We start from the raw sequence: 22,859 nt of genomic DNA, 5'->3' as shown, positions 1-22,859 counted from the left end.
TTATGGGGCCATTGCTTTTCACAATATATATAAATGACCTAGTAGATAGTGTCAGAAGTTCCATGCGGCTTTTCACGGATGATGCTGTAGTATACAGAGAAGTTGCAGCATTAGAAAATTGTAGCGAAATGCAGGAAGATCTGCAGCAGATAGGCACTTGGTGCAGGGAGTGGCAACTGACCTTTAACATAGACAAATGTAATGTATTGCAAATACATAGAAAGAAGGATCCTTTATTGTATGATTATATGATAGCGGAACAAACACTGGTAGCAGTTACTTCTGTAAAATATCTAGGAGTATGCGTACTCAACGATTTGGAATGATCATATAAATTTAATTGTTGGTAAGGTGGGTACCAGGTTGAGATTCATTGGGAGAGTCCTTAGAAAATGTAGTCCATCAACAAAGGAGGTGGCTTACAAAACACTCGTTCGACCTATACTTGAGTATTGCTCATCAGTGTGGGATCCGTACCAGATCGGGTTGACGGAGGAGATAGAGAAGATCCAAAGAAGAGCGGCGCGTTTCATCACAGGGTTATTTGGTAACCGTGATAGCGTTACGGAGATGTTTAACAAACTCAAGTGGCAGACTCTGCAAGAGAGGCGCTCTGCATCGCGGTGTAGCTTGCTCGCCAGGTTTCGAGAGGGTGCGTTTCTGGATGAGGTATCGAATATATTGCTTCCCCCTACTTATACCTCCCGAGGAGATCACGAATGTAAATTAGAGAGATTAGAGCGCGCACGGAGGCTTTCAGACAGTCGTTCTTCCCGCGAACCATACGCGACTGGAACAGGAAAGGGAGGTAATGACAGTGGCACGTAAAGTGCCCTCCGCCACACACCGTTGGGTGGCTTGCGGAGTATAAATGTAAATGTAGATGTAGATGTAGACCATGAGGCTTAGGGGCTACTACACTATTATATGCTTTAGGGTCTCCATCACCTAATAACTTAGTGTAATACTCTCCCCGTTCATTCACAGATAGACTAAAAATTTCAATAGCTGCAGAGGCCTCCATACCCCCACTTGTTCCTTCATAATTCTGTCACAGATATGCCCTTCTTCATTCTCTGATTTACACTTATAACAATGTTTGGTTAAAATCTGGAAATCTATTACCTTTCCAGTATCTACTCTGGTCACTGTAGCAACAGAATTCTTAGAACTGTAGCTGCGCTTCTGCCAAATGTCATCAAAAGCTACTGGTGTGTCAGTCCTACCATCATTTATTTCAACAGCTTTATTTGCAGTGCCCTTCATTGACTCACATGCATAAATTCCACAGCAGCTCCAATAAATCCTGCATACTTGTCAATTTTACTAGGTAGGCATGGCATATTCATCACGGCACACATTGTTTCTGCTGCAGTGTGTCCTTTGCCAATAGCTCTCAATCCATAAAACCACCTAACATTTACTTCAAAATAATTATCTTTACACTTAGTAGACTTCCAAAATGAAAAAGTATATTTACAACTGGTACGATTAATGATAAAGTTTCCTGGCTAGTCCATTTGATACCTCACTGTCTTGATGTAAACTAACTGGCCCTCCATATATTTTGCAACACACACATTCACCTAACATCCTTGTCAGGATGTGTCAGTCTACCAGAATATAACCTAACCTACCATTTACATCACTTTTGTTACGGGAAAACTGCGTATCACAACATTTTATTTTAATCTTCAAAGCACTAATGGGTGTTTCTCTAGATGTTGATGAGTTTGCCTGTATTTCACTGTCTGTAACTACACACGCCACAGGTGGAACACAATGTTTCCCTTTACTTGAAAATCTATTACCATGAAACCCACATTTCTTAAAAACACTTCTTTTTGGTGTCACACTTTACTTTTTGAGAGATTTACCAATCTATTTGTCACTTTTCCTTGGAAAAATGTTAGCACTTTGACATACAATGCATGTTTATACGATGAAACAATACGATACTGTTTTTGACAGTGCTACCAATACAAACACCTAATTTAACCTTTATAACACAGCAATCCACCGCCTTCTACATAAAAAAATTACCGATTTTATTTGATCTTGAAGTAATGCATGTAAAAATTTTAACATTTTCAACCGGTGAGATTATATTTAAAAAATAAAATAAAATATTTCTCACGTGACTTTATAAATGATATCATTTTATTTGGAAAATTGCAAATTTTATAATGAGAGAAAAATCTGAAAATGTGAAAAATTTTTTTTTTCCATTATAACTCCCCTTAAGGTAAGCTGCCTGGCTTTTGCACACAGTTTTGCAATACTGTCAGAAAATCTGATAGACACTGTTATTCAAATAAATCTGTAAGAAATAGCACTGGTCTCAAAATTTCAGATGAAAAAGTCAAATTCATGACAAACATAAAAATGCACTAAAATTCTTGGAAAAACAAATAGGTAAAATAGAGCGAGTAAGTAAATTCAAATATCTTTGAGAAACTTTACAACAGCATCGACTAGAAAATTTTGCAGCAGATATAAGAGTTAACAATATGGAGAGAGCATATGGTTTGACAAAGAATATTTACAAAAATAAATGCACATCTAGAAAAACAAAACTAAAACACTATACCACAGTGGTATGGCCAAAATGTTTATATGGGGATGAATTCCTAACAATGAATTATAAGCTGAATAGAATAGAGGTACCTGAAAGATGGATATTTAGAAAAATAATGGGTGCAATAAAACCTACAGATGGCTGGAAACTGAGAAGTGATGAGGAGATCTCCAAAAATAGAGAGGAAAAAAGAAGATTTTTTTTGACACCTCTGCCGAACGAATTACAACAGTTTCATGACGCAACAAATATTCCTGTATTTCTGGATGAAAAAATTGACAACAACATGGACTACAGAAGTAAGGGAAGGTATAGAAAGAAACATCATCAAATAATCAGAAATAAGAGACAGAAATATTTTCAAGAATAAAATATTAAATTCAGAAGCCTTTCAATGCAAAAGAAATAAGAAATTGGGAACAATATGGACAGAAGAAATGAAAAGACAACATGGGGATAAGTTAAAGGGATAATGGAAAAAAAATTATCCCTTTGGTCCATTTCTATATGCAGACAGATTCTAGTCTGAACAATGTCAAGACTGTTTACCTTCTTGACGTGTTTTCAACATGTCCACTGTCATTGGAAATGTACTCAATATATAAATGTCAACCATTTTACATGCACACATGATGTTCTACAAAACTTGAAATGAAAACCTTTAACAAATTTATGTCCTTCCTGATCCAGTAATTGGAAAATTTGTTGTACTTTGAATTAAAAAGTTCTTGAGTGACAAAGAGGAAGATTGCAATCCTGCTGCAAGAGAACAATTATTGCAGATCTGTTTTGTGGTATGTAAACTGCTGTGTTATGATATGCATGATTCATTGGCTTTTTGACAAAGAAAAATGAACTGACACTATATATTTAAGGGAACAATATAAAATCAAAGCAGGCAAAAGGGAATAAATACACCTAAAAATGAAATTGACAGAAAGCACAAAGTCGCAAAGCAGGAATAGCTAAAGAAGAAATGCAAAGCTACAGAAGAATGCATGTTGATGGCAAAGGTAGATGCCACTTGTAGGAAAATCAAAGAAACCTTTGGACAAAAAGAGAAGCAGCTACATGAAAAGACAATATGAATTTGACAGAGCACTGACAGACAAATAGAAACAAGAAACCTAGAGCAGACAAAATTCCTAGATCCTCAGGAGAAGCAACCTCGACAAAACTGATCCACATAGTATGCAGGGCCTATGATACAGGAAAATGCAATTACTCCAGTACTAAAGAAGTTAGGTGTTGACAGGTGTTAGTATTACCAAAACACCAGTTCAGTAAACCACAGTTGCAAAATAGTAACATGAATTTGTAGAGAAGAAAGTATAAAAGCCAGTAAAAGTCAATCTTGGGAAAGAATAAATTTTATTTCCAGAGAAATGTAGGAACACTCTAAGCTATGGTGCCCTTACCTAGCTTTGTCTTAGTAGATAGGTTCAAGTCTGGCAAACTTTCATTTATATAGCAATGACAATAATCAATATTTGATAAAGTAATGTGGACGAATAAAAAATCTGCTAACCAAGTGGGGCAGTACAAGAAAAGGCATAAAAAGAGGAGGAAACACAAGGACTTTCAGAGTCAGCAGTTCCCTTCATTTGGCAGAAGGTTTGAAGGAAAAGACTAGTGAGGCTTAGGAAATGGGGAAGAGTTATGGAAAAGTCATCCAGAACCGACATCAGTGCAGACTTACTGGATGGGATGAGACGGAAACATTGATTGTTGGTACCTTCACCAACGAGATTTGAAAAGCAGAGGACTTAAAGATGGAAGATGAGTTGTAAAAGCAGAAATCCAAGTGAATTATACATTGTAGACAGGCGAAGGGGTGGGTAGAAATGGACAGGTCATAAAATAAACAATAAAAAAATGAAAGATAGTTACTGAAAAGAAATGCTCATGCCACAGAAATTAACTTAAATTTATGCCAAGTGGGTGGTGAGAACCAAGCACATGTTGTAAGGCCAGTTCCCACCTGTGAAGCTAGCTTCAGAAGGAAGAATCCAGATTGCATGTGCGGTGAAAAGGGCACCAAGGTTATGACTCATGTTGTAGACCTTGTTGTCCAACAGTATATTGTGTGTTGCCAGTATATAGGCTCTGTCTATGCTCATTCATCCTTGCCTAAGCACATTTCATTTTCGCAGTATAATACGTACATATGAAAAACTGAGAGATTTTGAGACTTTGTTTCAACATGTCACTAAAACACTTTAGTTCACTAGTATGGTGAAGGACTAACTTGTCTGTGCGATGATGGATATGTGAATATTTCTGAGAACAAATTTATACAGTAGGAAATGGACTCAACTAATACAAAGAGAAGTGAGGAAAATAATGATCTTTTTTATTCCTCTGTTACCAGTGAACATACTAATCAGTTGTTTATTTCAATAGGATAATTCGTGTATGAAGGTTGTCTTCTTTTTCAGGGCCTTATCCAGTGTCTTTCACAGCATCAGCATGTTATCCTGGACCTGGTAATGTTAATGATAGAGGGTGGCTGGCTGTCCTACCTATCACCCCCCCCCCCCCCCCCCCCTTTTCCTCTCTGGGACAGACTACATGTACCCCATCTCTGTGTCAACTGCTATTGCAAGTGAAAGTGTGTGAGCATTTTCAAAATTTTGTGAATTGAGTAATTGAGGCAGGACATGGGCACCAACCTCAGAAGTGGGAAACCTCCTGAAAACCACATCCAGGCTCTGACACTTGTTGTTAATCCACAGAATGGATTTGATCTAGGACCAGTGCACCTCCCACAAGTGGTGCGCTAATGTGCACGACTATCCAGATGGGTTATCTGTGTACAAAAGCACTTTGTAATTTTTATACTAATTATGAATTTATTTCGGCATTGTGATATCTTGTCAGTAATATGCTACTTTTCTCGAATAATATAATCTTTTTAATTATAATGTCAACTTTTGACACACATGGTATCTACAGCTGACATAAATGTATTTGTAACTTGTGATTTAAGTAATCAAATTACATTAGACTAGTACTAATGAAAAAGAATTTTAAAAAAAAACTGCTTACTAATGACACTAAGCTCATTCTGTTCACACTGCACTTACATTTGTGTATTAACTTATGTATATATGATTCCAATTTGAACACATTTCCAATTAATAATAAGTGTGTATCTTATCTACCCACATATTTGGTTTTTTATTGCGTATTATATCTTTAATGCCCTCGGTTTGATTGTATGATTTGTAGGAGAAAAGGCACTTCTTACGTGATGTTTAAGCAATAATTCAAGCAAAAGAGATGAAGGTGAAAGACTGGTCACGAGAGAGAGAAAGAGAGAGAGAGAGAGAGAGAGAGAGAGAGAGAATATGACGAAGACTAATTAAATTTAGTTCTTTTTCAATGTCTGTGTAAAAAAAACTAATTACACCATTAGGTATGTTTGAGAGAACAGTGTAAACACTTACAGTTAGCAGAGAACACATGGTGTGTCATGGGGCGATCACTCTGTTTTTAAAATAATTGAAAAGTCACGATCGCTTCAGTCGTTTGTTAGATGACCGGTTTCAGCACTCAGAAGGTGCCATCATCAGATCTGTGAAGGTATAACATAACAGGTTTGAGGACTGTGTATGCGCTGCTTGGACAGCGCTATCTGGTGGCCAGTTGTGAACCGCCAGAATCACAGCAGGTAAGCCTGTGCGGAATAGGGCAGTGATGATGCCGACCGGTGTTAGGCGAGCAGTGGTAGTTTCATCTGGTGACTTCAGTTTTATATTTTATGGGAAGAACGACCACGAGAGCAGATTTTTATTATTTTTTTATTGGTTGTGACAATGATTTTCTCAGATGGTATTCCTCATATGCCATGATGTCCATATGGTTTTATAAATGTTAATCGACATTTCAGGTATGTGGTTCTGTAATAATTGTAATGTATATAGTTAACTCATGTAAGCCCTCCCTCAAACCTGTTATGTTATACCTTCACAGATCTGATGATGGCACCTTCAGAGTGCTGAAACTGGTCATCTAATAAACGATTGAAGCGATCATGGCTTTTCAATTATTTTAAAAACTTAGTTATTCCTGTTACAGAGACACATGCTCGTCCAGTTCGCTGGCCGAAGTGGCCGCGCGGTTCTGGCGCTGCAGTCTGGAACCGCGAGACTGCTACGGTCGCAGGTTCGAATCCTGCCTCGGGCATGGATGTGTGTGATGTCCTTAGGTTAGTTAGGTTTAACTAGTTCTAAGTTCTAGGGGACTAATGACCTCAGCAGTTGAGTCCCATAGTGCTCAGAGCCATTTGAACCATTTTTTTGATCCAGTTCAGCCAGTGCCTAGACAATTCTAGCATACAAAAATCTTTCCTTCTATGTTGCATGTCTGTTCTTGCAGAATCTCATGCACAAGAACAGCCTTAAACTTTGTATAGGACTAGACGATACACAATCTTTAGTGAATTACTTGATACATTGCATCTTTTAATATGTTATTGTATATTAATGTTTCTGTTTACTTCTTTCACATTTATTATTCATTATCTGACACTGTTTGCAATAACTGAATGTGCTGTAAATAACAAGTTAGCTATAGAATTTCATGTATACACATTCACAATCTGTTAAAACAATTTCTAATTCAAAAAGATAATAATTCACTCATGCAATACAGTAACTGTACAATGTATGCAAAATTAAGGATATGAAAATTCTAGAAAAATACTGCATAATGCTGTGACTCACCACTGAAACTGTAGTACACCAGGTAATAATCATTAAGGTAGATAAGATTGTTAGTTGTATAAAATAATGTAACTTTAGCACTGATTTTGCTAATAGTAGTAATTAAAATAATTAAGCACTTTAGCAGCAGTTTACATACTTCAAATGTAATTGTTCAACATCAATACTTTACAAATTTTTTTAAAAAACATTGTATAAGAAAACAAAGCTGTGTTAGGCTTTTTCCATTAATGTAAAACTTGTTACATTTAAGTTTTGCCGAGTAGCAAACAGACACAATGTAAAGACTACTAAACATGTAAGCTTTCAGATAAAAAAAAAGGTACTTCCTCTGAAATAGAACTATAGAACTCTCTCTCTCTCTCTCTCTCTCTCTCTCTCTCTCACACACACACACACACACACACACACACACACGCACACAGGGCCACTGGAGCCCAATTGTGGACTGCATCTGCATCTGACACAAAAGGATTTAACTTTCACAAGCTTTTGGAGTCAGTGGCTCCTTCTTCTGGTGGAAGAGTTGAAGAAGGAAGGAAGGAAGAGGGGTGAAGGAAAAGGACTGTAGAGGTTTTAGGAATGGGGTACAGCTTAGAAAAGTCACCCAGAATGCTGGGTAAAGGAGACTTATCGGACAGAATGAGAAGGAGAGACTGATTGTTGGAGACTGCACCAGACAAGATTTGAAAACCTGGGAGCTTAAAGGTGGAAGACAAGGTGAAATGTGACACAAAGATTACTAATAAAACAATAGAGTGAAAAGCTAAGTGCATTATATGTAACACAGGCAGGAAATGGGATGGTGAAAAATAGACAAGTCAGAAAATGAAAGATATAAAAAAACTGAAATGGAGTGAAGAAAGGAGTAGTTACTATGAATAAATGCTGAGATGGAAGGAATTAACATAAATAAGGCCAGGTGGGGGGTGAGAACCAAAGAAATGTTGAAGTGCTAGTTCCACCTGCGGAGTTATGAGAAACTGGTATCTGGGGGAAGAATCCAGATGGCGCATGTGGTGAAACAGGTGCCGAGGTCATGACTGTCACGTTGTACAGCATGATCTGCAACCGGATATTGTATCTTGCCTGTATACACCCTCTGCCTATGCCCATTCATCCTGCCTGATAACTGGGTGGTAGTCATGCTGATGTAAAAGGCTGAACAGTGTTTACATAACAGCTGGGATATGAAATGTCATTTCACAGGTGGCTCTACGTTTGATAGTATGTGTTTTTCAAGTTACAGGGATGGTATAGGTGGTGGCAGGAGGGTGCATAGGGCAAGTCTTCCACTGGGGAAGATCACAGGGGTGGGAGCCATAGGGTAGGGAGATGGGCGCAGAAGGAGCATAGGATCTGACAAGGATATTGCGGAGATTAGAAGGGCGATGAAATGCTATTCTAGGTTTGGTGGGCAAAATCTCAGACAGAATGGATCTCATTTCATGGAATGGTTTTAGGAAGTCATGGCCTTGTCAAAGTGACAACTGGTGTACTCCAAAGTTTCTTTTTTTTTAAGGGATCAGCAGTACCAGGACTGGATGCGACGGCCCGGGAAATCTGCTTTTGGACTAGGCTGTTAGGATAATAAAATCCAGTGAAGGCTGAAGTGAGAGTGGTGGTGTATTGCGGTGAAGTACTTACATTAGAAGGGAAAAGGAAGCGAGGAAGGAAGAGATTCCAGATACTGGATGACATGATGGACGGTACAACATACAGCAGCCTTAAGGGGCTCCGGAACGCCCTATACTTGCAATGTTAAAATAACGCTTATAAATTACATCTTTCCTCATAAAGTATTTGAGGTAGGAAGTTGAACTTTTTACAGATTATTTATTGGAATATGGGCTACAACTTAACACAGGGATTTTACAAAATTTTAGTTCAGTTATTAAAGATGATTTTTTTTTCAATTGTAATGAAAATTCACAACATTTTTTTGCAATTTTTTATTTATATATTCAAAAATATACAGTTTTTTGGAAAAGGGCTGTGTTAAATTATGCAGAAGGTACTGTGTAACATTTACTGAAAGTTTGAAACAAATATGTTTGGAAGATCCTTAGAAAACATGTAATTGGTATGAGAAAATAAAAGTTTTGGGAATCGAGCGACAAAGACTGCATTAACTTTTTAGTGCATTCCAGGTCCATAGGATGGATTATCTTCATCCTCTGAAAACTCCTCCTCCCAGCTTCCTCTTGTTCCTCCTCCTGTTTACTCTTGCTTGTATTTCTAGACTCTTTACAGCCCTGTCTGCAGCCAGAAGGCGTTCCTTGTCTAAAGCAAGCATCGCTCGTTGTTGTGTTCGTAGATTTTGCTACCATTTTCTTCAGTTGCAGTTACTGCAACACTGCTCCAAAAGGTGGTCATGTATGAACACTTATCACATTTCAGTTGTATTTCACTAGCAAGTCCTACGTGCTTTATTATGGAGAGTTCCAGACCAACTTCACTACAATGAATACATCTTACACAGTTTGAAAAAATTCCTTTGAGAACCGACATATCAAATATTTCATTCACATCCGATTCGCCCATAAAACATTCATAGTTTTCACTCATTGAACCAAGCTTCTTCTGTGAAGTATTTTCTTTCCCACTTCGACTGCTATGGGCAGGTGTACTTGAGAGGTTAGGTTCACTCACTTGGTTATCGTCTTTATTGTTTACAGTAATAACACATACCTTTGGCTTTCCAACATTTCTCCTTTTCTTAAAAGCCTTCAGAGGATTTCTAATAACTTTACTTTTACTCATTATTATACTTCAACAAAATAGAGACTCAAGAAACAGAATTAATTACGAATATTTTCGAGATAACGACAGAGTAAATAAACATGAAACAATCGACAATCACACCAGCGATATATATTGAACCATCACAGGTTAGCCACAACACATACTTTATCTCACATCACTAAAATGTACCTGATGAACACGGACGTTAATAATAACACCATTTGACAGCAGTTTAACAGCGCCACAGTGGGTCACGCCCATGTAGAACACATTTCAAAAAAAATTTAAAAATAGTTGTAGTCTTCGGAATTGAATAAATTATATATCTATTAAAAGGTAATAGTCTGCTGATTCAGAAAACGCAAAAAAGTAAAAATTGAACTTTTCATGATTTTGAGCCTTTCCGGAGTCCCTTAAGAAGGAAGCAATGGATCGCAGAAAATGGAGAGGCAAAGGACCTGCTAATATAGCAGATAACTGATGATGATGACTTACATTTTGACAGTTGCCATCTGTTCCACATCAAACATTCCCTACCACACAGCCTTGGTATCTGAGGCAAACATATTTGTTTGGATGCAGACTCTTTCCAGCAATACACCACCATTCTCACCTCAGCCTACACTGCAAATAATTACCCCACCAACCTAGTTCAAAAGCAAATTTCCTGGGCCATCATGTCCAATCCTGGTACTGCTGATTCCTCCAAAAAACAACTTCAGAGCATACCAATGGTGACCCAGTATTGTCCTGATCTGGAATGTATAATCAGCTACTTTGAGAGGACCATGACTTCCTAAAATCATGCCCTGAAATGAGATCCATTCTGTCTGAAATTTTGCCCACCACACACAGAATAGATTTTCGTTGCCCTCCCAATCTCTGCAATATCCTTGTCAGGCTCTATGCTCCTGCACCCATCTCCCTTACCTATGGCTCCTACCCTTGTGGCCATTCCTGCTGCAAGACTTGCCCTATGCATCCTCCTACCACCACCTATAGCAGTCCTGTAACTGGCAACACATATATTATCAAATGCAGAGCCACCTATGAAATGACACGTCATATATCAGCTGTTATGTAAACACTGTTTGGCCTTTTACATCAGCATGACTAGTACCAAATTATAAACTAGGATGAAAGGGCATGGACAGATGGTGTAACCTGGCAACACGCAATATCCTGTTGCAGAGCATGCTGTACAACATGACAATTGTGACCTCGGTGCCTGTTTCACCACATACGCCTTCTGGATTCTTCCCTCAAACACTAGTTTCTCAGAACTCCGCAGATGGGAACTAGCAGTGCAACATGTCTTTGGTTATGTTATATGAGAAAGAGAGATGTCATTACATTTATAGAAAATTATATTCATTTTACAGCTGTTTATAAGATACATAATAAAGCTCCAATGCTAGAATATTTAAAACAGTATGAAGCAATGGCAACAGTTCATTTCAATTAGAGGATAAGTAGATTTCACTATGATGATGAAGGTGAATAGTTGTCCAATGAAATGAATAGCTCTTTTTAAAGAAAAGGGAATTCAATATTAATTTACTAAGGAATACACACAACAAAATGGAATACATGATAAATACATTACAAACCAAGCTCACTGCAAGGTTTTGAACAGTAAATTCAGAAAATCATTTCAGCCAGAAGCAGTACTGACTGTTGTTTAGCTGATAACCAGAACACCATCGACTGGAAGTTCCAGCACCTTATGTGGTATGGTGAAATGCTGAAACTGCAGAAACTGGAAGTGTTTGGTTGTGTGGTATACTTATAGCTTCTTGGAGAACTGATTGCAAGAAAATTTGGTGCCAGAATAAAGATATGCTTAATGGTTCAATATTGCTTTGGTGCCCAGAAAAGAGATGCATCATTCTTGGAAGGGATGTCACGTATGATTAAAATAATTTTGATCGTAATAATGAGAACCGCTTCTCTTGAAAAGAGACAGAAATGTTGTAATTATCATTGATGAAGACAAAATCGACTACCGAGATGATTTCATGTCAGCCAAAAATAACTGAAGGAGTTAAATCTCCTGAAGGCCATAGACTTGGGAAAGAGAGAGAAAATGCCCGCCATGGAGGAAAGACTATTCAGTGTTAGATCAACAATGTTCCTGAGAATTTCAGTGACATTTTCAACAGAACAGACAAAGAACACAGGTTTCACACAGTAGTAGAAGAGGTTAATGAAATTAAGACCTGGACATTTGTGACCGATCTGAAAAAAAGAGGGCTATTGACACTTAGTGAGTTTTTAAATTGAAACATGATGATTTAAGTAACAGTAGTCATTAGAAAGCTAGGCTACTCATTCATGACTGTTCTCAAAGAAAAGGGTTCGAGTATAATGAAACATATGCTCCTGTAGCAAGACTGACAATTCTGAGGACATTATGTGCAGTTGAATTGCGAAAAACTGGTTACAAACTGTCTAAATGTAAAAAGTGCTTTCCTTTAAAAAAAATGTAGAAGATTAAATTTATATAATTTCCAGGTAGTAGTGAATGTAGAACCAGGTAGTGCAGGTAAGCTAAACAAAGCATTTTATGGTCTAAAGCAGGCCTCAAGATCTTAGAATTTCACATTTGACAAGTTTGTTAATGATCTAGGCTTTGTTTAAAGTATTGCTGATAGGTGGTTGTACAGTTTTGCTGAACATTGATGACATCAACATTTTGGGAAATGACAGAACAAAAAGTGAAGAATTCAAATTAACATTAACAAGTAGATTTAAAATGAAAGATTTAGGAGACTGTTTTTGATAGTTAAAGTAGATAAAAGGGAGAATGGGATAGTTATGAGTCAGAAAATTTGATGCAGAGCTTCAGCATGAATGAATGTAAGCCTAACACACACATGTAACTGAATTACAAAGAAGTTGAGAATATGAAAATGAATGAGAAAGTGCACTGTAGAGAACTAGCAGGATGTTTGCTTTATGTGACTAAAGCATGACTTGATTTACACTTTGCCATTAATTATTTCAGTCATTATCAGAGTGATTCAAAGGAAGCATATAGGAAAGGTTTAAATAGAATACTATTAGCACAAAAGACACATTATATCATACATTACAGGGCTACTATAGATGATTCATTCATTTTCAAAGTTCTATATTTTTCAATGTATAACATACACAAATATGACTGATTTATGAATATAACTACAAACTCACGAACTTAGCATTGTGTACACCTCTTGGTATTATGAATGAGGTGCGTTGACAAAATGATGACAAAGCAAGGAAAGAGTTTCGCCCCAAACTGATACTCAGTGATGAAGCTACCTTCCATTTATCTGGAAAGGTTAATCATCACAATGTGAGAGTAAGGGCCTCTGAAAATACACATGAAATTGTGGTATATTCACTTAAAATTAATGTTTTCTGTGCAATGTCACAGATGAAGGTGTGGCGGTGAATTTTTTTTCTTCTGCAGGAGGGCTGTGACAAATGTCTCCTACCTTGATGAGTTGAAGTTGTGGCAGTCCTCCCAACTGACTGTTGATGCCGAGAATTTCATCTTCCACCAAGACACCCCTCATTGGAGCATTGATGTCTGTCACTCTCTAAATGGCGAACTTCCCCAATGCTGGGTTGGGCATGGTGGCGAAGATGGTGTGACTGCTTCCTTGGCCCCAGGTTGCCTGATCTAACACATTGTGACTTTTTACTTTTGGTACATTAAGGACCATATTTACATACCCCCATTGCCAGGAACACTGGAATAGTTCAAAGAACACATCAATACTGCTGTGCTCACTGTAGGATGTTGCTATATAAAGTATAGAATAAACTTGATCACAGCTTCGACAGGCATTGTGTGGTGGCCAGAGGAGCAATCATACAATATCTGTATAGTGTAAATTGCAAATCTGGTGAGTTCACATTTCTATTCATGCATCAGTCAAATTTGTATATGTAATACTTTGGAAAATATAGAACTTTAAAAATGAAGAATAATTTTATTTATAGTAGACCTGTACATTATAAAAATGAAAGCAACGATGAAGCTGTGGTAGCTTATGGTGATTGGGCCAATAGGTCAATCATAAAATCAACTTCTGGTTATAATACCAAATTATTTGGTAACATTGTAAGATGGGCACTAGAAAAACAAAGTACTGTAGCATTATCTTCTACAGAAGTAGAATTTCTGTACCTTGTAGCTTGAGTTGTAGAATATTTATAATTTATGAATACAGTCAGTTCTGTATAGCTCCTTTTTGTAAATGGGAGTAAACATAAGTATGAGTCTGTTACAGATTCAAGTTTAAAAATTACAAGACATCAAGCACATTTCTATAGATTGTTGCCCAAATGCGGTAGAGTGAGGGAATAATAGTTCCACATTATGCCATAGTACAGAATCTTTGATTTTGTACTGCATCATACACATACACCTATTACTGATTGTTTATTATGTCTGTTTCTTGTTTTTGAGTGGGGATAAATTAATTGGAATTAAGTTTCCTTGCTCTGTGTATTTGCTATTTGCAATCACACTCTGTTAGCCAATCATCTCTCATCAAATGCCCCAGCTTTTTGTTGATAAGAATGTATTTATACTTCCTGTCAGTGACTGCATTATTTCTCATTGGCCATAATTTATCCGCCAACATCACTCCCTTTTCCTCCTCTTAGTTATTGGAAACAGGCCATTATAGGTACAGAAATCAGTTTATATTTATGAAACATATACAACAGAAATAGAGACAATAAAGCAGAATAAGGTCTCTGTTGGATGAGATAAAATTCCTCCATTATATTAAGAAGATGCAAACACACACAAATTTTTGCTCTGGTTAACCTGTTCAATGAAAGTTTAAGTGAAGGTGTGTTTCAATCTGAAGTAAAGTTTACAATAGTCAAGACACTGCTTAAAAAAGATAGTAACAACAAAGCCAAAAACTAATGGCCCATTATTTTCATCTCAAGTAAAAGTATTAGAAAAAAATTATTGCACTGATCTTAGAAAACTTTCTTTTCAAACAGGAAGTGCTGTAAGAAATGCAAAATGATTTTAGGAAAAGCTACTCAGCATCACCTGCCATATACAATCCAGAGCATACAATGTTAATGAAATTAGATGAGAGGGAAAGGACAGCATGTTTTTCCTGGATCTATCGTGTGCATTTGACAAAGTATCTTACGACCTGCTGCTTGATAAAATGAAAACTTGTGGTATCAGAGGAATAGCTAAAAGACTGTTACAATCATACCTACAAGCCAGATATGAGATTGAACAAGTCACATACAGAGTGGCAGGTTCAGTTGAGCTGTAACAAAGTGTAGTGTGCATTAAGGGTCAGTTCTGTGGCCTCTATTCTTAATATCAGATGTTAATGATACACCATAGTGCCCAACAACAAAGTACTTAACCATGCAGATGACACAACAGTTATTAACTGTGCACCCAGCAATAATAATCTGGTCCTGAATTACTCTGGTTTGTTACTTGGCATTAAAAATAACTGATTAAGCTTAATGGACTCCCACATACACCAACAACGTGACAGTGTGCAACATGATGTTGTGTCAATGATGGAATACAAATGAAACTGGGTGATACAACTGTCTTCCTTTGAGTAACATTAAACAGGTATCTCTCTTGGGAACAAGTCTTCAAATAATTTAACAATAAAAGCAGTACAGTAGTCTAAATTAAAGATTTACACATTTAGAACACTTGTAGACAAGCGATTATCATCTGGAAACACACAACCCAGAATGTGGAGACAACAGCCCCTATTACACGGGAAACAGATTTTACAACACATATAAAGAGAATTTAAAAAGCTCAAGTAGAAGCTGCTTTGAAACGGAACTGCAGGAGTTTCTTACCAATAAATGTTTTTCTAGTATTAAGGAATTCCCTTCAGAGGAGTAAAAGACTTTCATTTGTACCAATGGTATATGTAAGTACCAGTAATCAAAATACATAACTTTTTTATTGTTTGTAAAGGTAAAGATATGATGAAAAGTGTAAAATACGTCCACATTAAAAAACAAATCCTGTGTTACTGTACGGAAAATATATAAATACATTACAGATATTCTGCTAATATGTAGGTAAATTATTCTTCAACTGTATCTCTAAAGAAAAACCGCTATAGAATCGTGTCACAAAAGTAGATAATGGAACAACAGAAATTTTACAAGATACTTAAATTTAATAAGTTTTTCGTGTGTGTAATGCATGACAACATTATAAGGTATATTTCACTGACTGCACTTTGAACTTACTTATGAACTGAATCGGTGTATCCAGGAACTTTGAATAGAAGTGTTAGTCTGGTAAGAAGAGCACATAAAACATCAGCTGCAGCATCAGCATCACCTTGAAGCATGAGGGCCGAGAAAAACTTGTCTAACAGAAGTGGCACAATCTGACTGCAGGTTATAACAAGAGACTGTGTTGCCAGTTCTCCAAGCAGATCGATGTATGCACCTAACCTTTGGATACAGAAATAAAACTTTATTTCATAATGGCAGAATTATGTAATTAATTTGATAATGGATGACTACATGCTGCATGTTACAGGCTAATCATTATAATTAACTTATCACATTATGGAAAAATAAGGTAAATATAAAGTTTTATTACTTATCTGCCATGTGAAAACCTTAATTTGAACATAACATAAAGACAAGATGTAAATAAAAATGATCAGAGGTAAGAACTCTTTATTCTCTGTATTGCTATGTGTATCTTATGTAACTCTCATCAGTCAGGAGAGTGATTTGTTTATTAACAAGAACATAGTACATTAACATTATGAACATGACAGAAAACTTATCTTCTATTACCATTCCAAGGAAAACCAGCATCTGCCACAATGAAGCATTACGTAAGGGTTTTATCATATTTTGTTGAGGTATGTGCAGTGGTGATTTGATTTTTTTAGGTCTTTCACTGAGGATGAAACATAGATTTCTGCCTCAGTCAAGCTTCATCACCACTTCAATATTCTGTAAGTGCACATTTTGTTTATTAACTGACTGTATGTAATTGTACAAATTGCATTCCAAAAACTGAGCAATACATCATCATTTCCAGTACCACTACCTACATCATTTGACAGGAACATTTATGGATGAACAAACTATTTCAGAATTAAAATTCACTTTCAATGAAATATAAAGACTTTGGCTGACTGAACAAATGGTACAAGTGTGCCATATGATGCATGCTCCAACTCACAGGACAATTAAAAGCAAACTCTGAAATTCCAATTGAATTCACCCTGCGTTACAGGGATGACATAAATGTGGTGTATCTCATGCATAGCATACAGTAGTTATAATTAAACTGATGGTGTTCCTAGTGATGTAGTGTGGGCTGTATACATCACAGGGTGCTGAAACATTGTAGGTACGTTCATTAATTGGTGCGCTTGTGGAGTATACTGAAAAAATAACAGTTCCACTTTCCGTCTCTAGGTGAAAATATGATGCTGTAAGCGGTCACAGTGTGAAATGTTTCCTGTTTTGACATTAGCATGCTGTTTGTGACTTGGCAAAGAATATTGACTTCTTCTGTAAGGACTGTTGGTGTCTGGGGTTAAGAAGGTTGAAGTTTTTTGCATGAAATGTGATGGCTATTGAGAAGAAAGAGCATGCACAGCTAGTAAAGCTGTTTTATCAGAATGGCAGCAATAGCAGTGCTACACTGTGGGAATATCACTGACAGAAACAGCTGCGAAGAGGCATCACATCTATAAACGAGCTAAAGAATATGATAAAGAAGTTTGAAGAAACAGGTGGAATTACGTGGTGCAGCAGAGAGAGGGAGGCAGTCCATTCCCATGGCATCTGATGATAAACTTTCTGTAGCTGTAGCTGACTGTGCAGCACGCCTCAAACTCTGCAGCCACTGCTCAAGCTATGCCAAGGGAATTGTCTGTCCCCTGATCAACAGTTTCAAATATTTTATGGCACATTTTACATAGGTACCCTTACAAGAATCAGAATGTGCACCAACGAAGCTCGAAGATAGGATACATCATCACTTTGCCCTTCGTTTTTTGGCACACTGTAGCACTCGGAACATCATCAGTTTAATAATAACCAACGGCACATAGGCGGTCTTTGCAGAGCTTTCCTCTGGAGACTGATTTTTGAATACTTCTGAAAATGTTCTCATTATTATTCTTGTTATGTCTTGCAACATTTTTTATGAGTGACTTTCTTCACCAGCATCTGAACTTTTGTTTCTTGGACAATATGATCCATATTTATAACTGCATTAAACTGTATAGGAAAGAAGTGCATTAATGCCACTGTGCTCCTTATGTTTATTTTGGAAACAAGTAATTTTATAATTATCTTGCACATTTTGTATGGTTTTTCATCTGGGGTTTTGTTGTACAAATTGCAAATGGACTTTCCAGTGACACTTGCACTACAGAGACAGGTCTAGCAACAACCTCATTATCTTACCGATACTGGTGTATTTAACACTGGGACTTAATAGACTATTTTTGATGACACTTATTTGCTTAACGTAACAACATTGGCCAAGTCACAGGCCAAGAATGTGGGCATCTCTACTGGTTGCTGATAATTAGCCATGTGCTACTTAGCTTTGTTTAAAATTCATTTAACACATCAATATATGAAAAGGTGGAAGGGGTGGGGGCAGGCAGCTAAATGCTACAGTGTGAATGCAAAGAGAAACACTATAAAGGTTAGCTAATAGTGACTTTCTAATAGCTAACCCAACATGTACATTAAGGGCAGCAGATAAATTATATTGCATGACAAGAAAAACTGAAGCACCCAGAAGTGGAGGAGGAGGAAACAAAATGAAACTTCATAGATTGAAAAAATATGTCAAGTTATTTCTGTTATTACAAAACTGAGGCAAGCTGGCCCACAACTGTTGTAAATGGTCATTGATATTCTGGATACTGGCAATGGGAATGAGTTGATGTTGAAGCTGGTCGAACACATGTTCTATATGGGACAGATCTGGGAACCTTGCAGGTCACAGGAATACTCCAACATCATGCAGACAGTTCACAGAAACATGTGCCATATGTGGACAAGCACTGTTCTGTTGAAAAATGGTACCACAACACTGCCATGTGAGAGCTAACACATGATGATGTAGGATGTCCTTGATGTACCATTGTGATGTCAGAATTTCCTCAAACACTACCAACCAGGACCTGAAAACATACCCAACAGGTCCCTAATCATGACACTAAGAGTACCACCACTGTGCATCTCCAAAACTTTGGAAGAATGGGACTTGTACCCAGGTTGCCACCATGCTCATCAGCAATTGTAATCCATAGTAATGCAGAACTGTGGTTCATTGCTGAACATAAGTGTGACACCATTCATCAGCAGCCCATGCTTCCCTGTCACAAAACCACCCCAAATGCAACTGTTTATGTTGTGGTCTTAATGGCACTCCACACATAGGAATGTAATTCCCTAGCCATTCTGCTCTCAGTCAACAACCAATGGTGTAGGATGACACAGAATGTTGCAGGGACTCTCATACTTGTTCTCGGATGTGAGATAAAGATGTGATGAGCTATTCTTGGTGCACAATATGGCGATTCTCCATTGTGGTGGTCACACAGGGTCAACTGGAATGCTTACGACGAGTATGCCTGCCCTCATGTTTTCTTGCAATGCAACATTAGGTCACTGTTACATCTGAATGCTCCACAAATCTGGATATTGCACGATTCAACCCACTGGCCAAATGGAAACTAAAATGAAGCCCTTTTGAGACTCTGTCAGGTGCTGATAACAGTGTTTCACCTGAGTACAGGGCATCTCTGTTTTCTTTTCAAAATCTAATGTTGCCCACACCTCTAATATAGCATACCAGGCCTGGTAACTCTGATGGCCATTCTGCCTGTCATGGAGAACTGAGACGCTAAATCATTTTCACACCTGCCGATAATGTGTACACGTACGAAGTAACACTGGCATTAGACAATTTCTTATGGGTGCTTCACTTCTTTTGGTCAGGCAATGTACATAATAATCATTCTTGAGAAAGATAGAAATTGTTTCAGCTGAAAGTTTGCAGATTATTAACCACGTAACATGGATGGAATCCTTGAATAATTTATAGAAAGGCAAAACCACGAGTAAGATTAGTGTTAGGAAGGAACGATGTTAACAAAACATTTACACATGTCATGACAACTGTCAATCTGCGCCAGACCTGGACACAAAGCTAGGTTTACTGGTTACCATGAGCACTTGCCTTAACCATTAGACTATATGAGTGTGCCTCAAGGCCTGAATCCCACTTTATTGTCACTGATGGTCCCATTCACAATTTCTAAAAACCACTATGTAGAAGTCATACGACTGGGAGAATGGATTTGGTGGAGGAATTGCAAGGCCAACATATCATATCATTTCATTTCATCATTGATACATCTGGTGCATTTAAACCATTTTAACAACATATTTTTGTGTAAAAAAATTACAGAAATGGTATGACACCTTGAGAGCATGACAGGAATGGATTTAAAATGCAGATTGATTAGGCAGTTCTGAAATACTCTGTACAATTATGGAGAAGAGTTTCTAAATTACGTTCTACATCACAGTGGTTTCCTCGTTAACCACATCTTTGACAAACAAGAAAAATGTAAAATATAAATCCGTGCATAACATGCCCAAAAATTAAAAGTTATGTGTAAAATTGTATTGTACTGCAATAAACTAAAGTGGATATGCTAAATGAAAATGTACCTTCCAGGGAGTTGACCTTTCTGGCTCTGTTGTCTTAAGAGATAACTAAAGGTAGATCGGAAAGCTGCAGATCGTACATCAACCACAAGACTTGCCCAGCAACTATTACTGCTCTGTTCTGTGGGCAATACAGCAGGTACCTGATGCAGTAACAAGCTTGCAGCAAGAACTGGCAGATCCAACAGGCTGTGCAGAAGCTGTAACAGTTAGGTATCATAATAACCAGAGGTGTAATGAAATACAAGCAATGCTTAGACTGTCTGCACCAAATATGAGTAGCTGAGGTAATTATATAAATACATAGTATAAAAGTGGATGTACATATGAACGTGTGTGTGTGTGTGTGTGTGTGTGTGTGTGTGTGTGTATGTAATGTCCACATCTCCTCCTAAACCACTGGAGGGATTTCAACCAAACTTGGTACACATATCACTTACTGTCTGGAGGTAATCACTGTGAGGGTAAGAACCACCTACCTATCAAAGGGGTGGGGGTGAACAAGCAATGTAGACCACCGATGAATTAATATCCATAGTTTATTCATCCAGTATTAAAGATGAGAGCACTTAATGTCTTGAAACAAAGTTTACACATAATTTCAAAACTTTAAGAAACTTTTCCTCACTGACAAAACCCCACAAAATAATGAAAGGAAATGAAAGTCTATTACATTTTAGCAGTTCATATAGTAAAACTGCCACATGAGGCACAACGTTTTAATTTATACATCTTCACTGGTACCTGTATTTGTGACACATTTTGCAGACAGTATTTACATATACCACTGAATGTACCAGTAAAAATACATCTTTCTATGACACGTACAGTAAAATGCCTTTTTTACACTTTTCAGCTGACTGATCCAAAAAAGTGTAAAATGCAGGAAAGTGTAAAACATGGGAAAGCATAGGAAATACGACAAGTGAAAATGAATAACTTACTTTTCCTGTCATTTTCTTTATATTGTTGAAAATATGAAATTAAAGTAATTTAAATTTTGCCTATTTAAATAAATCTGAAACAATTAATTGTTTTTGTTTCTTTCTTACAGTAATTAGCTGTGCTGTTTCATGAAACCACATTAAAAAGATATCCATGTTCTAATTGAGATTTATTATTAATAAGAATATAATAGAGGGAAACATTCCACATGGGAAAAATATATCTAAAAACAAAGACGACAAGACTTACCAAACAAAAGCGCTGACAGGTCGATAGACACACAAACAAATACAAACATACACACAAAATTCAAGCTTTCGCAACAAACGGTTGCTTCATCAGGAAAGAGGGAAGGAGAGGGAAAGACGAAAGGATACGGGTTTTAAGGGAGAGGGTAAGGAGTGATTCCAATCCCGGGAGCGGAAAGACTTGCCTTAGGGGGAAAAAAGGACAGGTATACACTCGCACACACACACATATCCATCCGCACATACACAGACACAAGCAGACATTTGTAAAGGCAAAGAGTTTGGGCAGAGATGTCAGTTGAGGCGGAAGTAAAGAGGCAAAGATGTTGTTGAAAGACAGGTGAGGTATGAGTGGCGGCAACTCGAAATTAGCGGAGGTTGAGGCCTGGCGGATAACGAGAAGAGAGGATATACTGAAGGGCAAGTTCCCATCTCCGGAGTTCGGACAGGTTGGTGTTAGTGGGAAGTATCCAGATAACTCGGACGGTGTAACACTGTGCCAAGATATGCTGGCTGTGCACCAAGCCATGTTTAGCCACAGGGTGATTCTCATTACCAACAAACACTGTCTGGCTGTGTCCATTCATGCGAATGGACAGTTTGTTGCTGGTCGTTCCCACATAGAAAGCTTCACAGTGTAGGCAGGTCAGTTGGTAAATCACGTGGGTGCTTTCACACGTGGCTCTGCCTTTGATCGTGTACACCTTCCGGGTTACAGGACTGGAGTAGGTGGTGGTGGGAGGGTGCATGGGACAGGTTTTGCACCGGGGGCGGTTACAAGGATAGGAGCCAGAGGGTAGGGAAGGTGGTTTGGGGATTTCATAGGGGTGAACTAAGAGGTTACAAAGGTTAGGTGGACAGCGGAAAGAC

At 37.6% G+C, this 22,859-nt stretch overlaps 1 protein-coding gene across 3 annotated transcripts in view; it reads right to left on the bottom strand.

The window, feature by feature from the left end:
* LOC124605527 (AP-5 complex subunit zeta-1-like) overlaps positions 1-22,859 on the bottom strand; it is a 165,601-nt gene that overhangs the window by 32,568 nt on the left and 110,174 nt on the right. For 2 of the 3 annotated variants that reach the window (XM_047137271.1, XM_047137272.1), the window contains 2 exons: positions 20,800-20,996; positions 16,315-16,524 (listed from right to left, as the gene is read on the bottom strand). In XM_047137271.1, coding sequence (XP_046993227.1) covers positions 16,315-16,524; positions 20,800-20,996 — 407 coding nt within the window. The remainder of the gene's footprint in view (positions 1-16,314; positions 16,525-20,799; positions 20,997-22,859) is intronic. The other variant, XM_047137273.1, reaches the window with a different exon arrangement.

Source organism: Schistocerca americana, chromosome 3 (genome assembly GCF_021461395.2).
Source record: "Schistocerca americana isolate TAMUIC-IGC-003095 chromosome 3, iqSchAmer2.1, whole genome shotgun sequence".
NCBI classification, from domain to species: domain Eukaryota; kingdom Metazoa; phylum Arthropoda; class Insecta; order Orthoptera; family Acrididae; genus Schistocerca; species Schistocerca americana.
Note: the sequence above shows the minus strand (reverse complement) of the source record. Positions and strands in the feature narration are given on the sequence as shown.